Consider the following 18,664-nt stretch of genomic DNA (forward strand, 5'->3'; position numbering starts at 1 on the left):
AGTTTAGCCTTTATTCCAACTGTGTTGGATAACTCGGATCGTATTATGGTCACCCATTAACAGAACAATCTCGGCAAACGTAATTTAACCTCAGAGATCGATCTGTGCATTCTGTGCGGCTGTTGTTACTAAGACACGAGCTTCGCTCAGATTCATTACACTCATTTGAATCCTCATAATATGAAAACAGGTATGAACAAAAATAAATATGTATCGCACGCAACGTCTCAGTACCAAAAGCGTCGGGTGCTGAATGAAACAAGTGAAACGTTGCTAGTAGTTTGTAGAGAGTAGGCACATACCTGAGCGGTCCGTTGTGATGGAGCGCGTGCGGCGCGGGCGGGGCGTGCGGGGGCGGCGGCGCGGGGGGCGCGGCCCCGCCCTCGAAGACCTCGGCGTAGTGCTCCAGCAGCGTCTCCACCAGCACGTTGTAGAACTTGAGCTCGAGGATGGAGGCCACGGTCTCGCGCTCCGGGCGCAGCAGCGTGGGCCCGAAGCACACGGCCAGGTTGGACGACGACATCAGGTTCTTGTCGCTGCGCGCCGCCACGCTGCGCACACCGCGCACGACACGCACACGTTAAATGTGAACTATCTCGCCGTGGGACAGAAGCGTCCAGTGCCTCCATTTTGTACACTCGATACTAAAGTCACTCTATCCAGTACCATACATTGCAATCGAGCTACTCGTTAGAAAACCGGCAGAGAATCACGAAATATCGTGTATCGACTACACTAACTAACATGACATTTAACGTGGGTCAGAGAAGAAAAAAGATTAGTTCTGAAAAATCGTTCTAAATGAAATTTTACTGGCAATAATCGTGTATTAATAAAATTTAAAATATATTACATTATATAGAGGATGAAAAGAAATCATGTAAGGTATTATTCTCATCAATAATAATTACAATTTACGTTAAACCGTATAAGTAAAAATAAAATACTAACATCAATAATATGACATTGTCATAATTATGTTGTTAAACGAAATATTAAACACAAAAAAAGCGTTTATTTCTTTTGCCTCCGTTAAAGCAGGCAAAGGAAACAATACGCATACAGCCTTGTCTTCCTAAAATATACTATATTATCCAATATGGATTATTTGAATAATTAAAAATTTAGAAAAATATTTCATTACTCAATTTGAATTTCGAATTGCTCCTAAGTGTGCATATAATATGATTTATTTTAATTATTTTATTATTTGGTGAAAAATGGCGTCATTAAAGAACATAAGTTTTGTAAGAATATGGTAGGGGCGCTGATAATATTTTTTTCTTATAAATTTTTTCGATAGCTCGTTGCCGGTCGTCGATCCTCGACAGTCGTACAGAATGCGGGTACGGTACTCACTTGCGCAGGTGCTGCATGACGAGCTGCAGCATCTCCCGGTTGGTGGGCGGCAGCGCCCGCACCAGCGCCGCCACGCCCGCCGCGCGCTCGGCCCGCCGCTCGCACTCTGCACACACACACACAGGGTGAGGCTCGCAGCACAGTCACACACGACACACTAGGCACACATACTTACTCGCCACGGCGATGAACTGCGCGTGCAGCGCGCGCGTCAGCAGCGGGTCGGGCAGCGCGCGCAGGTAGCTCTTGAGCGCCGACGTCAGCGTCTTGGTCTCCCACTCCAGCGGGTCGTGCAGCTGCGCCGGCAGCAGGCGCGGCGCGGCGGCGCAGGCCACGAGGCGCGCCACCTTGGAGGCCACGCCGGCCACGCGGTACAGGCCCTGCTCCTCCAGGCCGCGCGCCTCGATGGCGCCCAGCACGGCGCGCACGAAGGCGAAGCCGGCGTCGTCCAGGCGCGCGGCGGGCTCGGGCGCGGCGCCGGGCGGGGCGGCCGGGCGCGGCCGGGCGTCCGGCGGCGGGCAGTCCACGGCGCGCAGCCAGGCGGCGCGGTCGCGCTCGCCCAGCGCCTGTAGCGTGAGCGCGGGCCGCTCGCGCTCGTGCGGCACGGCCTCCCAGCAGAAGCGCCGCTCCACGGCCTCGGCGCAGGCGCGCGCGCCGCACACGCACACGCTCTCGGCGCCGCCCGCCTGCACACACGCACTCATGAACCACCGACACGCGGCTACGTCGACCGCCACTAATGCTAGAGTGGTTCCGCACTGTGGTGTACTAGTCTACGCTCTCGTACGTTCGTAAACGCACGTATGTGAGAGCACGTCTAATACTTAGTCTCACGAGCAGGTCTTAATTAATACTCTTCGCGTCATAAAAAGCGAAACGCCCCTCAAATGAGTCACACCAGCACATCAAAATATGACTATTAAACATACTGCATTTAATTTGTGTACTTATGCTGATAATAATAGTTTTTGTTTTATCAAAATCGGATCAAAATTACCGAAGTTACAGCGGTATAAAGATTCACTGCTTTTTAAAATTTGCGTTGCTTCGCGCGCTATGCGCCGACGTCACGTCGCGACAGACACGCTTGTTCGACTGCGGGTGATGCGGAGTTTTGATTTGAAAAGTGATTTGCATTTAATATTTAAAGAGTCTGTGTATGTGTATGTGTTATAAATTTAATCATCGTGTTTTTTGTAAAATAAGCCTCCACTAAGATATCCTCGATCTCGATCGCCATGCACACAATCATCAACTAAACCCAGGTAAAGAAAGTTGAACTCGTATACTACTAATAATATTTTTGTGTGTAGTTAACAATAAAATTGAAGGTTTGTTACAACTGGCATTACAAATAATGAGTGTTACGTACCTACCAAGTGTAAATTTGGAAAACCTAGTTTTAAAATAATATTATAAAAAAAAAATTGTCACCCCTGCCTCTGACTTTAGTCAGGTTGATGGCTATCATATGAACGCATGAATCTACTCTGTAGGTAGTCTTATATGATTGGGTGTGTAATGAGAACTTTTAATTAAACTAACATTTTAATTTTGATATTATTAGATTTAATAAACGTGGGTTCTTTTTTCAAAACAAAAAACCAACGCCAACTCAACCGCCGCGCTCGGCTCGCCGCCGCCTGTGAGGTCATTGAACTGCTCATTAAATAGTATCAACTGTTTAGTAGAAGTTCATTGCTAGGTAGGTATGAACATGATATGGCATCTTGATCTTGAGGAAGTGTTCAAAAGGCAATAAACGTCTATTTAACATTTGCGCTTGACAGTATCTGAACCGGGCTTTAAGTTTTAGATTAGGTGTCTTTTGCAAAAATATAAAACAATTTACCTACATGGTACAGAAAAAAACAATTTTTGGGGTGTTTTTTCACTGGAGTTAGTACACATAGGAACAATACAATATTTTCTAACCATTTTGTTTATCCACTATAAGTAAAACAAATTATTTAAAGCGAAACCGCGAGAGCGCAACGAGCCTATGTAGGTATCGGCAAGTACTGACGAAATAGCAGTGTCGCGAGATGACGTCACACGTCCGTGCGGCCGCTTCACCGGAGTTTGGCGCGAAGGCCAACTTTGACGTTTAATATCTCGGTCATTTTTGAAGATACGAAAAAAATAAAAACAGATTTTTTATCCTTGAAGTACCTAGTTTTTAAATATGCTCATAACAAAAATCATTGGTGTGACTCATTATCTTGAGAGGTAAATTTTCACACAAATACTTTATGCACGACAAAACCTATACTTAATACTTACCTAGTATTATTAATTTGGCTTTACGAGCTGGCCTTTTAAAATAAGTAAGAGTCAAAATAAGTTCCTTGAACTCTTAACTGATTGTAGTCACTGACAACCGTGACCCTACTACAATAACTACATAACACAAGCTAAGCTTCACTCGCTGATACTGACACTCAAGTATTGTGTCAGTAAAAATATTATCTTATTTCTCGAGTTACCTACTTTTTACATATATAGTGTTGGCAAAAAACGTTGATGTGTCTCATTGTTTACTAACTTCTAATTAACTATTGATGTCTGTCTGGCTCTATGTGTACTTCAAAGAGTTTAATTTCATCAATCTCGCTTAAATTTAACATTGAAAAGCCTCAATCATTTGAACTGCTTTGTTACATATAAGCAAAAGATATGTCTTGTGTTATATACGATAGATTAATAAAACAACTGCAAACGAAAGCACAACACTGTGCGATGAGCACTGAGCACGTGTAAGCGGCGCCAAGGGGCGGGGAGGCAAGCGGCGGGCGTCAACAGTGGAACACTGTACTTACTTCGGAGGTCGTGGTAAAGACGGGCCGGATGTCCCGTAAATTGACGGGGCCCAGCATCTGATGATAGTTTATGTCGGTTACACGTTTGTACAAGGGACACGTACAACTAGCGCGTCGAGCGGCCGACTGAGCTGAACTATACACGCTGAAGAGGGAACTCTGTACGTCACGGCACTTACGATGACGAGTACCGTAGAATGGGGTTACTTTAGGAAAATTTGGGGTGAATTTGATTATAGAAATAAGTAAATTGTTCGCATAAATAGCTAGCGACGAGATCGGTTTTCTGGTTCTTGGTACTAAATATCGTTATGAATATAATTATAGCATTTCAAATAGAGTGCTGACCTTTAACATGTCTATTTTTTTCCATTTTAAAGTAACCCCTGTATTCAAAAGTAACCCCGTTCTACCGTATGTAAAGTATGGACCTCGTGTAGCGTCGTGACGGCTCGTGTATCGTTACGTTGAGCTGCGCAGCTCAGTCGCCGCTCCACGGTGAGTGTGTGAGGTTCACGCGGTAGCGTCGTGTCAGCTGTGTGACATGTCGCTAGTGTGTCGGTGAGGTGGTGTAAGTAGTGTGACAGTGTGTGAGTGACTCACAGTCTTGACGTTGATCTGGTTGTAGGGCGTGAGCGAGAGCAGGCGCGAGCTCTTCTCGTACGTGCAGTAGTGCTTGCTCCACGTCGTCGTGCCGAACGCCTCTGTACGACACAAACACACGTACACCGTTATTTCTTTATCCAGAAAAAGATATGCATAACAACGAATAATATTAATAAAAATTACAATCCGGTGGCGGCGTTGATAACTTGAATAATAGCAATATTGCATGTAATGACACAAAAATAGTACTTGTGAAATGTTAATGCGCTTCATATTTCCCTCTAGAAAACGGACGTAACTTATTCTAAAGTAAAAGCTTAAGTTTTACGATAATAAATACTTTAAAATAGGCCGCAGTGGGGCGAGGTTACAAAGATTAGTGCAGTACTCACTCTTCTCCATGAGGAAGAGGTAGCCGGCGCGGGAGCCGCCGCCGCCCGCCTCCTCGGCGCCCTCCTCCTCCTTGTTCTGTCACAACACACGCGCTACATTACATCCCTGACACCACACCAATCAACTTACTACTTAAGATCATGCATAATAAGTCAAATTTCAACATGACAACTGACAAGGCAGTACAGTGAGTGAGAGACCACGACAAATATTATTCAATGTATGAGACAAAGTAGTCCCTCGACGACACCTCATCCTTAATCACAGACTGTACGTGACGTGTGATCTGTCGGTTACTTATTAATATGAGGGGAGTTTGTTAAAGTGTGTATCAAAGTGTAAGTACTGACCATCTGGCGCACCTCCATCATCTTCTTCATGAGCGACTCGGTCTGCTTGCTCATCTCCTCGAAGTTGCTCCGCGTCTGCACACACACACACACACGCAGCGTTATCGTCAGTGTTAGTACACACGCACACGCACACGTACACACACACTCGCATGCTCCTACCGCGCACGCACACACGCACACACACACACACACACACACACACACACACACACTCGCACACGTGTGACAGGTCGAGGGCATGCATGTGAACCGTCGGGCGCTGCATGAATGAAACTTAAACGATTATTATTGGTGAATGAGCGGTGATGAACACAAACAAAAGCAACTGGTCATTAGTGATGTAGTCGTCGCCACTCGGCCGACAGTATGAATCACACTAGACCTACGAGTCAAGTCGGGGGGCGCGCTCGCCGACACCGCGCGGCACCTGCGTCACGCAAACACATCTGTACTGTATACCGCGGCACGGCGCTGGGGGAGCGGGAGCGGGAGGGGAGGGGGAGGGACGCACGCACCCGCTGGATGCGCAGCTGCAGGTCGCGCACGCGCGGCTCGGCGTCGGCGTGCACGTCATGCGCCGTGTGGTGGAAGGTCCACCAGCCGAACACGAAGCCCAGCAGCGTCTCCACCAGCTCGAACTTCTTGCGCTCCTGCACCGCCTGCAGCTGGAACACGTACTCCAGCGACGCCTGGCAGAAGTCGCGCTCCGCCATGTCCATGGCCGCGTCCGCCTGCACGCAAACAAACGTGGCGCGTCACAACCTGCGCGGCACTAGTGGCACTTGTGGCACTAGTGCTAGTGAGAGACGCGAGCGAGCCTCACCTCTTGGAACACGTTCTCCGGCTTCTTGGTGGAGAGCGACAGCGTGCGCTCCTGACTCTGACAGAACTTCGCCGTCTTCTTGTCGAACTTCTTCTTACCCTCCTGTAACGCGACAAGCACACGTTAAACGACAGCCGACTTGTAACTTATGTTTGTTAGCTCGTCTACTGGGAATTTTTAAACAGGAAGACACCAAAACTATACTATCTAGTTGCAAATGTTATTACATAACTGAATAATTGATGTATTCTTGTAAGAAATAAAGTATCTCAAACCTCAAAACTTCGGGATTCGAGTGCAATATTATAATCTCCGGAATACTACTCGGACGACTACTTAGTCGCACTGATAAAAATTTTGCAAAACATAGAATATATTATTTTGAATGGCAGTTAAATATAATGTAAAGTGTAGTAGGTATTGAAGGGTGTATTTACCCGGACGGCGCCGATGTGCTCCTTGCGGAAGCGCTCCAGCGGCTGGATGATCTGCTCGTGCGCGCGCCCCAGCTGAAACATCACAACCTCACCTGAATCATCTACCGTCAGGGCAACTCTCCTTACAACTCATTACATCGCACCACGTATGGATATCAATAATTAACATTCACATACTACTTTGACTGCAATACTATCATGATGTAGGTAGATGCTCCCATCATGCTTCCAATACACTTGTTATGTTATTAGCACCTTTATATTGATTTAATTTATTTATATTATACCTATGGGTGTTCGGTAGTGTTGATAGCAGCTCCTTACATCATCAATGATTTATACCTAATAGAAGGATTGTTAAAATTAATTGGCGATTAAAAAGAGTGGCCTGGAGTTTCTTGCCAGCTCTTCTCATTGGCCCTACCTTCCGAACTGGCGGTAAATTCACTCTCTGTATCATTGACTATCATAAGTGTCAACATTAAATTGACCTGTATGAATAAATGATTTGATTTCTTGATTTTTGATTTTTCATACAACCTACAACATATAACCTATCATCCTACTGCTGGGCAAGGGTCTCCTCCCGTAATGAGGGAGTCGTTAGACCTTGAGTCCACCACACAGGCCAAGTACGAGTGGGGGACTTTGCATTACTTCAAGAAATGCGAGAAAAAACTCTCAGACATACAAGGTTGCATCGCGATGTTTTCCTTTACCGTTGGCACAAGTGATCACTTATAATACACACATAACTTGGAGAAGTGTTCAGTGTGTTGGCTCTGGTTCGAACCATCGATCACTAGCGCTGGAGGTGCGACTTCAGACCACTCTGCTAACACTGTCTCGACTTTATTGACATACATCAAATAAATCATACCAGGCTACGGAAGAAAAAACGCCATTATTTGTTAACAAGAAACAATTTAGGATAAGATTAAGCCAGAATGTTTAAAGCTAAACCGTGGTTAAAGCACAGTTAAATGATTTGGCACAAGAAGGGTAATGTGCCGTATTGTCGGATATTTAACACATAAACTATATAACATGCAACTGTGCAGTTTACTTGACTGCACGTCTGGTGGTCTAGTCGCAATAGTAATTAACATAACTGGACGTAGTCGTGCTGTTGCATGTTGTGCAAACCGGAAACATCCCACTGCTTGTTCTAATTGACTTATTTAAGATCACAAAACGGTCCTAATTCTATAATCGGGTTTAATCACCGAACGAGAATTGGTAGGTTCTAGTACATTACACACATACAGTACCAAAAACATAATGGATTTAGAAGTATATTTAATACAAGACGAGACAGTGAAGGGGATGTTCCGCGGCACACGTGTTTACTGCAAGCTATTTGTGATAGAGCAGACTAAAATTGTCCTTAATGTTAAGGACTTAAGGCCCAGCTGGAATAGCAAGCTAACGGTGAAGTAGCAAGGAGCGTTGTCTGTAAGCCGGCTCATCAGCGCGCCAGCACGTGCGGGGGCTGAGTCACACGCGGCTCGTCCTGCGCCGAGTCACCGACACACCGCATGAGCAACTACTCAATAACACACGGATAAAGGACAACTACAGTGGTCACCCACTATAAACACATCAATCCACTTCACCGTGCACGTGTGCTGATATCATTATCACACGTTACCTTACAATTATATCTGCACTGTCAGTGTGCCATTTAATACAATAATAGGTTACATTCCCGGTTGTATATTATATGTCGTTATAACTATACAAACTTCTTCAACTAATGAAGTTTCTCTTCATAGTTTTTGTTGCTCGCTTTACAAATCAGAACAACATGGTTATCGGACGTTAAATACATGATAATGAGACACGGCTATTATGCATATATTAGTGTCGACGCTTACAATGTATGTTAGTGTATAGACTGTTCGTGTATTGTATGGGTGTAACGGTGACAGTATGTAGGAAGCAGCTTTGCTAATTGTGTACAATAACAAGATCAGTGATGGTGCGTGCTCTCAGTGCTGTGCTCGGTACAGCGAGTGAGTGCGATGTTTGTATGCGCACACACGTTCCGTCGCGATAACCTCTCTTGTGCTTCCTGTGAGTCCTAACAGTGCACTCGCAGTACTCACAGTAGTGACAGTAGTGCACACTCCATGCACACTCGACGTGCTACATGCCGACTACACCACTATTACTAACAGCGCACGTGCGATCGATGAGTTATGTCCTAGTTCGTGACACAACACCAACGCTCTCACAACCATCCATCAATAATAAATTAATTGAAACTTTATCACTTGCTTAAACATGTAACCAATTCGACATTACAAAACAAATATGCAGGCGATGCAGACGTGTATGTGTATGTATGTGTGTGTGTGTGTGTGTGTGTGTGTGTGTGTGTGTGTGTGTGTGTGTGTGTGTGTGTGTCTATGTATGTGTGTGTGTGTGTGTGATTGCGTAACTGTTGCATCGTGTTTTGGTGACATTCACGTGTGGAGTTTTGTGCAACTGCAGGTGCTCTCGCAATACACATTATATTATGTTGTCACTCGATCACTCGAAACCACTGAGCGAGTCCAAATGACCAAACTGCTGCCTAACAGTAATATAAGACAAGGATTCATCAGAGCATTACACCAAAACGAGATGTAGTACGAATTCGCCAAATTCGGTACAGCTATTGAGTTACCTTTGTGTATAAATACAACCGAGTTCACCTGACCCCGCGCTTGAAACCGGATCTTAGAACGTAAAAAGTCGCCAAATATAATAAAATTCTATAGTTCAATTAATAAGTGCCCGAATTTCTAAAACAAACGGTATCTATATAATTAACATACTTATCGAAGTGGGTCTAAGCGCAAAACAAGAAACTCGATATAAAAGCAGCGAGAGCAAATATACCGGTTGTGTAACGTCATAAACCGATATCAACACTTCCATCCGTGATTAAGGACTCACTTTCGCTGAGCGACTGTGGGCGACTGCGAGCGGAACTGTCCGCAGCGCGGTGGACTTGAGCTGAGCACCGAGCTCTCTGCACCCTGCAGGACTGGTGCAGCGCAGCCCTGAGCTTGTGACGATGACGTGTGAGGAGCCGCGTCACTCGCCGGGCGTCAGCCCACGTCACAGGCAGCGCGACGCGAGCGCATTGAGATTCAGAATGCGCGCCGCGCGTCCGGGCGTCCGGGGCGCCGCGTGCTTACGTAACGTGCCACTAATTGTGTCAACGCCCTCGTTAGCATTCATCCCGCGCTGCACCAGTAAAAGTGATCGTTGTTTAACTAATGGAAAGTGATTTCCTGAAGGTCGGCCGCGCTTGTTTATAAACAAGTCGCCGGCGCCACCCGGTGCGCACGCGCCGATACCGCCGACATTAGATACCTGTACTAGTATACATACAGTACACTACCTTCTTTACCGACACTACTCGGGTACGAGTAGAGTAGGGTAGGGTACGCGTTACTTTTCCTTGACATTGGGTTGGGCTGGTCGAAAGTGGCACCACAATAATATAATCTTCCGCTCGGCTTAGGAACCGGTTCGGCTCGAAGGCCACACACGCGTACAAGTACTCACGCGCCGTGAACCGAGATAAACCATGCACATACCTGTGCCGATGTACGGACTACTCACTCTACTCACTGTACTGTACGCAGTGTACCTACCTACACACAGCGGGCTTGTGTAATTAGGTACCCTGTGTCTATTATCTCACCGAAATATTCGTGCAATAAGTACCCACTCATCTCACTCGTCTCACTCGACCGACGATGTGGCTGCTTTGTACTATACTGTTATTTATTGAACGATCTTCCGAAATTCGAAAGAAGACAGGCAACGACAATAGCTAATAAATTGACCTGGCTATGACTTGATATCAATGGTTAGAACCATGAGTCCAGTAATGTTGGTCATCCTTCTTACTAAAGGCATTTTGAGTAGTAAAGGCAAATGTAGGAAATTGTTGGCAATCGCCGATGCTAGCAGCACTTGCAGCTTATTGAAGAAGAGGAGTGTTGTTGAGTGTGGTGGCGAGGGTAGCGTGTGGTAGTGAGTAGTGAGTGGTGGTGGTACTGACCATGCGGTCGCGCTCGTCCTCGATGGTGCGGATGAGGTGCGCGAAGTGGTGCAGGCTGCGGCTGATGACGCGCTCGTCCTCCGTCATGGAGGCGCCGATGCACGCGAACTCGAACTGCTCCATGCTGGCCGCCAGCGCCAGCTGCGCCGTGCCCAGCCCTGCCGACAACACGCACACACCTTATATGTATATTACGCTTAAGGACTATACTTCAAACTTTTGTCGTAAATAATATCTTTGGAAAGGGTATGTCGTGGCTAAATGACAAATAGGTACATCGGTTGTGCAACGCAAATTATCAACTTCATATGCATACATCGTGGAACTAATTAATAACAATGACTAAATGAACTAACAACACAAAATACTTAGCAGAATTTCAGAGCTTTAGCCAAGCTTCTTCCTAGGACTTCGTCTTTAGATTTATTTAAGAACCGTAGTTGTGCAATGTAAATACATAGCACCGCTACAGTTCCTAACGAAATCTTATAGATTTCGTATATAAAAATATTATATTGCGTCAATCTTTCAACATCAGTACCAGTATCTGTATAAATATTATCGTTGCACACAATGTTTAGTACATTATTGTACAGTCATTTAGCGCTAATTTTGCACCGAGCGGCAGTTGAGGAAAAATACGGTATTATCTGTACTTCTAAAATTATATAATGTTGAGTATTTAACAAGTAATTTATTGTTTTCCCTTGACACTCGCTAACACGTTCCTGCGTTTAACACCACTTGCACATTGACCACGTCAACCGCTTCAATATCGTCGCAATGTCATAACGAGCTAGTTCCACAATGAAGCGAGAAGTGTTCCAGATCATACAAACAACAAAATTACTTGAAATAAGATTAAGCAACGTTTAACAACGAGAGGTGAAATCGTCTAGAGACGATTCGCATCGACGTATCTTCGACATCACGGTAGATGATAGCTAACTACGGAACACGATTATCTTTAGACAATAATTTCATTATTTGTAATCATTTCATACCTAAACATTAGATAATACTTTTCTCTTGAAAATGAAAACCTTCGAACAGGAATTCTTAGACAAGATTACAATCGTCATATCGAATTAAGACAGATAGCATATCAGAGTAATCAAAAACACTAGATCCATAAGTTCAAAACAGATAAACGCACCACATAACTCACATAACTATGCATGATTTTAAATTGTATGTACCTAGGTATTACCTAGTAGGTATAACTAGACAAGTAGACACTATTACCGCGGTAACATTAAATGAATTACGGGAAGCTTGCAAAGTGCTCCGCTAGAAGGACAATCACTAAGACTAATTTAGTCTCTGCGACGATCACTGATGACATCTTGGTGTCATGCAACACGCCTGCGCCAGTGACCCAGTGTGTCTCTATCTCTACAACTGATATGAAAGCAAGCAGAGAATACTCTCACACCCACTACTACTGGCATTGTATTGTATGATTGACCGGATCTGCCCTGACTCTGCTTCTCGTCCCGGCGGTCGCGTCGTGCGTCGGTCAACAACACACAGTGCGTCACAGACTCACAGTGCGACGCAAACTCAACGCGGTGGCCACGGCGCCGCACCGCACCAGTGTTATCGCATGTAAAGTGCGCTGATATAAAGTCCAAAACATTGTCATATTATGTACATAACGGCGGAATTCGATGAGTCTTCATTAAATAATTAAATACTCTCACTCATATAATAGCGGCGCGGCTCAGCATCGCAGGCGCCGCACGGTGGGCAGCAGAGAGCACAGTGCGCCGCACGCGACACTCCTCTACATCATACGTAGATCGTTAGTGTTACTGGCTTGGCTTGTCAAACAAATCTTGTACGATTTACGATTATTGCAAAAGAGAGATCCGTATTTTCGAAGCGTCGTGCGCCTTCTATGTATAATAATGTATAAGTATACTCGGACTATCTATTCAGACACGCAACATATAATATTATAAGCATTGACGAAACTGCTTACTTAAAAGAGTCTCTATTGTTTGTCCTCCTTAAGAGGCTTGAAATCATCGCAATGATTATAATTCATATGTAATCATAATGAGCATACAAACAACAGCTCGGAGCCCCCGTCAAGGTGAATCGATCACAAAAACATACATTTATGAAGGAACGACGCGTCGTGTGTAAGATTATTGAAAGTTAATTACGTGTTTATCAGCATCGGTCGACGATGCATCGCTGTTCAAGGACTAGATTAAGAAACGCGGAGATACCGGCCAGCGCTATCGGCGCAGGCGATACGAATACGACGCACGTACGATAACTTCAACGTCAACATCATTGTCGTCAAACACAGCAGGGAACTGACAGAGCAGCATCACAATCATCAAGGCATAGAACATGCGCATCGAATCGGACGCGCTCTCATTGTGTCGTGGGTGACGGCATATCTGTGACAATGTATTTAAAGCAACAGTATCGGCAGCGAGTAGTCACAGGCTGTGCCGAGTGGCGGCGGCGGCGGCGGGCGGCGAGGTGGGCGACGCTGATAAGGCGCGGAGTTGTAGCGCGGTGTCGCGCTGTGAGTCACGCGCGCTGAGCAAATATTGCGCGCTCCCAGTCGTTAGTGGCTATGTGCAATGTAGCGCGCGACGCAATCCACACTCACCGTCACACACTCCACTGCACAAATACTTGACAGTTGCACATACCTCACTCATTTGTCACTAACTCACCAGTACTCACCACTGTGAACAGTAACTGCTCTGTGCACATAACAAGCCTGTGTGTACACACCATATTAGGTCCCAATATGCTCCAAAACAAAAATGTTTTTAAATTTACTTTCACTGTGATTTACACATTATCTAACACAGCCTTAACAGAATACAGGTACAAAACATACATGTTTTAATAGGCAAAATTTACAAGACATTATAAAATGTTCCCCGTGACAACAGTAACACATGCATGTATGTTTGAACAGGTGATGGTAATAAAAGATGTGGTTAATAAGGAGTCAAGTGTGAGTTAATGGAAAGTAACAAGTGAGTGAGATATAAAGTAACATTGATGAGTCAGCTGCTGTTGTGTTGTTGTGAGGTGCACTCACAGCAAGTGCTAGTGTTGGACAGATGCACAGAGACACACTAATTAACTAAGTCATTGACACAAATACCTGCATCACTGTCACACACGCTTCACTGCATCACTGCACATCACAACACTCACACACACACACACACACACACATCCTACATCCTAATCTCACTGTACATTATGTTTTGTCACATTATATCACATTCTATTCATAAACAAATATGTAAATAGATATGTTGACAGTGTTACTTGCAGCTTAGATTACTTTACTAACAATTCTATTCTGTGAACATGTAAGAGATGAAAGTCCTTAGTTAAATTATGAATAAGTGATGGGGGTCATGATAGTGTGGCAGAGTGACATTGATCAGTGATCAGTGAGAAGTGTGACATGTCTCTCACACACTATGTGTAGACACTAGATAACGTGCAGCACTCACATATCATTACTGGACTATCACACTCCAACACTCAAGGGCTCTTCATTCAGTGCATATAAGTATGTGTGTATGTGTGTGCTGTCCTACTAAACACAATGGACTGTGTAATTGTTATCAGCTGCTACAGACAATGTACACCCATTCATAACAACTTACAAGGTGCAGCATAACATACAGTCCAGGTTCATTCCTACACATGCACGAGTACCAGGAGATGCAGGAGCAGCTCTCACTGAGACCCTCACTCTCAGTGTGCTGTGTGCTCGGCAGCACCACGCGTCAGGAGGGTAGGGATCAATGTAACAATGTGTCGTCGAGTGTCTCCGGCTGGCGCGCGGACACAATGCTCGGAGCCACCTTTGTGTAACGCATGAGTAACAGAGTGACCTTGGCGAGTAGGCGAGTAGGCGCGCGCGGCAGGTCGCAGCGCGCGCGCCTCCCGCCGCCGGTGAAGGGACGCGGAGGATACTCACGTTTGGCAGCTTGCACGACATCCTTGACTTCCTTGATGAGTCGTTTGATCTGCTGGCTGGTGCGCTCCAACTCCTTCTCGTGCCTCTGCAGGTTCTCGCGGAACTGCGGACTGTCCGCCAGGCACTCGGTGAACTCGAGCGGCTGCAGGCCCACGCCCATCGTCACCCACTCTGCCGACGCTCACGGTCACAACACCAGATACGGACACTTTCACCGAACGCGCTTCGTCGCCACCATCGCGACGCGCCGCTCCTCGTACTGCACTACACGGACGGATGTGAGGGACGGTCAGTTCCGACTCCGAACTACTCACTACCACTACACTATCTAGAAAAACGAATAAAAACTGCGAGACTCGTCCCACAGACGAAACGATCGCTGCGTAGCTGTCAAACTGACGAATTAACAGTGTTGCTACACAAAAATCTTAATTTACTACTTTTACCGAAAAGTGATTGTGAATTTGACAAGTTCACTCACATTTTTGTCATTGTTCGACAACTCGTAATGTCTAATGGTATATAACTTAACATAGAGTTTGATATTATTGTAGCAGAATTCATGATATGACTACAAATTAACATTATTTGTTATTCTCCATCGATGAAACTATTTTCTTAAATTATATGTCATGGTACCTACTCCTACCAATTGTAACATTTATAAAATGGCAACATTTTTGTCATATGCTTACGTTCCTTTACACATAAGATAAAATGGCAATAAATTAAATGAATTAAATCTAATTTTCTCATCTATACTAATATTATAAAGCTGAAGGAAACTACTGGTCCGATTTGAAAAAATCTTTCAGTGTTAGATAGCCCATGAATCGAGGAAGGCTATAGGCTATATATCATCACGCTACGACCAATAGGAGCAGAATACCAGTAAAAAAATGTTACAAAAACGGGGAAAATGTTGACCCATTCTCTTATGTGACGCAAGCGAAGTTGCGCGGGTCAGCTAGTACTAATAATAACAACCTATGTCTAGTCTGAGTAACTTTAGAATGCATCCTAAACTCGATTTGAGTAGCGGGCGGGGATAACAGGATAATGTGAATGAAAGAAATATTTATATTCAACTTGATAATTATTATATAGTCAACCAATTAAAAGTGAGTCCACAGCTTGATGGTAATGCTGGTAAGTATATAATCAGATTACTTCGTTTTGTTGTTATCAGCTGGCGCTGGCGCGGGTGCCGTCTCTTCCTCTTCGGATCCCTCTTCCGATTCCTCGTCGTCATCAGAATCTTCCTCTGATTCAGAGTACGAGTACGAGTAGTCCCCTCCCTCCGCTCCGCCCTCGTCTCCTTCACCTGTAACCAGGGTGGAATCAAGGAGATCGTTTTATCTAGTATTATAGTATTATGGTCAGGTCAATGTCACTCAAAGCATAACATAATATGTAATTTTTTATCAGTTTTTTGTTACTTAGAATACGTAATGTAGTCACCTGAATAGCTGTATCCAGCGTCCCCGTAACTGGAGTCGCCGTAATCATCGTCGTCAGCCGCGGCCGCGCCCTGTCGTCCGTAGCGATGCGAACGAGCTGCAGATACACAAACACATAGTATTATAAATGTAGTGAACGTTGACATGACTAGTGGAAACGGTAAGAATAATGTAATAATGATAATTACTGGACATGCTGAGGTCGGCGGTGAGGTGCGTGGGGTAGGCGCAGCGCGGGCAGGGCGGCGCGGCGCGGCGGTCCGTGCGCACGCCGCGGCGCCGCACGTGCTCCTCGCAGAAGCACGTCTTGCAGCGCAGGCACGAGTACTGGCCCAGCCGGTTGCACGACTGGCACTTGTACGTCTCCGACTCCAGCACCTGGCACGACGCCTGGTGCTCGAACTGGTCGTCCTCGCACAGGAAGCCCGAGCAGAAGCAGCATCGGAACACGCGCCCTCCGTGCTCCCAAACACCTAACAGATTAGCTCATCTAATAATTGTCTTCTACAAAAATTACATTTAGCAGTTTTATACGTTGAATGTGACATGAGATACAGACCACGTTCGCACTCGAGGCACACGGCGTCCATGAGCGGGCAGGTGCAGGCGTGCGACGTGAGGCACTTGCGGCCGTGGCACACCCACGCCTCGCAGAAGTCACAGATCGCGCCCTGACGCAACACAACACCGCAAACACCACAACATTAGCAACTGTTTCACTTTAATAAATATATTAGCATATTTTTATAAATTATGGGATAATATCCATATAAGGACTGACTGAGAAACCAAACAAAACCATCCATCACTATTTTTAGTTAAAGTCAAATTGATGTGAGCACACAATATTGAGCAGTGACAGTTTGTGAATTGAATAACAATACAAATATGCGTATTATTATGAGAGTGGACAAAATGGTGCAGTAATTTAATAAATTATATAACATTATGTTCTGCTTAAAGGTATAAAATAGAAAGTATGTGACAAATAAGAGCAGTTGAGAGAGTGATCCGACAGACCAGTTACATTACACAACACACAAGTTACATAAAACAAACTACCATCATTATTATGAAAACCACAAAAAGCTTCAAGTTAAGATTTCAGAGTTGAATGTTCTACTTCAATGTTGCAACACCAGTAGTTCTTCAATATTGACTTCTTTTTGTTAACATTTAGTGTCAGTAGTAATTCATACATTTCAGATAGCTTGTGTGATAGATAATATGGTAGCAAATAACTCACCACCATGCCAAGTCCAGTGGTGAACACTCCGGGGTGGCGCACCACACAGTCCCCAGACTTCAGCATGCACTTGACCTTGCCGCAGTGAGCACACGTCGGCAGCCGCTGCACTGCCTGACAGAAGTAGCAGAATGCACGGTTCTTTTGCTTCCTAGCAACAAACATACATTGTTTAATGAAATGTGACAAAATGCATACTTTTCTTCGGTTCCTTTAAACTTATTTTAATTAATAAACTAACCAAGAATCTTTTATTACATGTTTAGTTTTAAACTAACTACTGCAAAAGAAAGAAGTTGTTACTCAATTGTTCCAACACTACTGAACAGTTTTGATGAATTCTGTTAGTCAGATAGTATTATCAACTGGATAACAAGTATTTTTTTTACTCTTGGTACTTTTTCCCACAGAAAGTACTTTACGCGGTGTCAGGCTGAAATTAAAAGATATTCACAATCATGTAAAAGACAAAATATGACGTGGCAAGTGAACAGCAATCCAGTCGTAAGCAGCGACTATCGGGCTTGTTTTGAGAGTAAGTGTGAGGTGCTACAAGAAAGAGGAGTATTACTTTTGACACTTGTCGCACTCCATGGGCACGTTGCATGGGTGCTGCGCCAGGTCAACGTTCTCGCGTGCATTGCGAATCTCTTTCTGACGCAGCTTTTGTTTCTCAGCTTTTTTTCGCTGTCCAGTCTTCTTTTTAGGCATTATCTATAGTTCTATATGAGCAAGTTAGTTAAATGCCGATAATATCAGCTGACTGATTACATGGAGAAATTGTGAAGAATTTTGTCGACATTCAAGCGAGTCTAATGACAGTATTGACAATGACGTTAGACGTCAATTAAAGTCTGTGTGGAAAGCATTTCAATTTTCTTCATAAAACCGTGCGTGAAATCATGAACTTGTCCTTATATTTTGGTATTATAAAATATTAACTATCGAAGAAGGCTATTACTTAGTGAATTCAATGCTATAAGTATTAGAAAAATTGAAACATTGAATTAATTAATCTTCAGTAGTTTTCCTTCTTAAATTTAACGTTATAATATCTGCGTATAACGGATCATAATATGTTCGTTTGGTAATGATAAAATACATGTAATTTTCTTTTCCCAGAGATGCA

The 18,664-nt window shown here is 44.5% G+C and overlaps 2 protein-coding genes across 3 annotated transcripts in view; both read right to left on the reverse strand.

The window, feature by feature from the left end:
• Window positions 1–15,248, reverse strand: part of Graf (GTPase regulator associated with FAK) — a 25,126-nt gene extending 9,878 nt beyond the window's left edge. The window contains exons 1-12 of one of the 2 annotated variants that reach the window (XM_076126020.1): window positions 14,830–15,248; window positions 10,854–11,011; window positions 6,791–6,862; window positions 6,354–6,455; window positions 6,046–6,261; window positions 5,528–5,602; window positions 5,177–5,252; window positions 4,782–4,882; window positions 4,179–4,235; window positions 1,535–2,045; window positions 1,360–1,465; window positions 303–551 (exon numbers count right to left, since the gene is read on the reverse strand). In XM_076126020.1, the coding sequence (XP_075982135.1) occupies window positions 303–551; window positions 1,360–1,465; window positions 1,535–2,045; window positions 4,179–4,235; window positions 4,782–4,882; window positions 5,177–5,252; window positions 5,528–5,602; window positions 6,046–6,261; window positions 6,354–6,455; window positions 6,791–6,862; window positions 10,854–11,011; window positions 14,830–14,989 (1,883 nt within the window). In that variant the 5' untranslated portion in view covers window positions 14,990–15,248. The remainder of the gene's footprint in view (window positions 1–302; window positions 552–1,359; window positions 1,466–1,534; window positions 2,046–4,178; window positions 4,236–4,781; window positions 4,883–5,176; window positions 5,253–5,527; window positions 5,603–6,045; window positions 6,262–6,353; window positions 6,456–6,790; window positions 6,863–10,853; window positions 11,012–14,829) is intronic. The other variant, XM_076126021.1, reaches the window with a different exon arrangement.
• Window positions 15,249–15,906: 658 nt separating this feature from the next.
• On the reverse strand, window positions 15,907–18,364 carry Noa36 (zinc finger protein 330 homolog Noa36). Its single transcript, XM_076125855.1, has 6 exons — window positions 18,107–18,364; window positions 17,536–17,686; window positions 16,849–16,960; window positions 16,478–16,762; window positions 16,291–16,386; window positions 15,907–16,153 (listed from the first exon to the last, which is right to left on the reverse strand). The coding sequence occupies exons 1-6, from the start codon at window positions 18,244–18,246 to the stop codon at window positions 15,996–15,998; spliced, it is 942 nt and encodes a 313-aa protein (XP_075981970.1). The 5' UTR covers window positions 18,247–18,364; the 3' UTR covers window positions 15,907–15,995.
• Between the last annotated feature and the right edge of the window lie 300 nt (window positions 18,365–18,664).

The sequence above is a fragment of the Anticarsia gemmatalis genome, chromosome 18, assembly GCF_050436995.1.
Source record: "Anticarsia gemmatalis isolate Benzon Research Colony breed Stoneville strain chromosome 18, ilAntGemm2 primary, whole genome shotgun sequence".
In the NCBI taxonomy this organism is placed as follows: Eukaryota; Metazoa; Arthropoda; class Insecta; order Lepidoptera; family Erebidae; genus Anticarsia; species Anticarsia gemmatalis.

What these genes read in the sequence shown, in the direction of transcription:
- Noa36 (XM_076125855.1), bottom strand. Translation starts at nt 18,246, where the DNA reads ATGCCTAAAAAGAAGACTGGACAGCGAAAAAAAGCTGAGAAACAAAAG. An exon ending in GTGCCTCGAGTGCGAACGTG is followed by an intron (nt 16,763 to 16,848) that starts GTCTGTATCTCA and finishes CTAATCTGTTAG; the next exon opens with GTGTTTGGGAGCACGGAGGG. An exon ending in CGCTGGATACAGCTATTCAG is followed by an intron (nt 16,154 to 16,290) that starts GTGACTACATTA and finishes CCCTGGTTACAG; the next exon opens with GTGAAGGAGACGAGGGCGGA.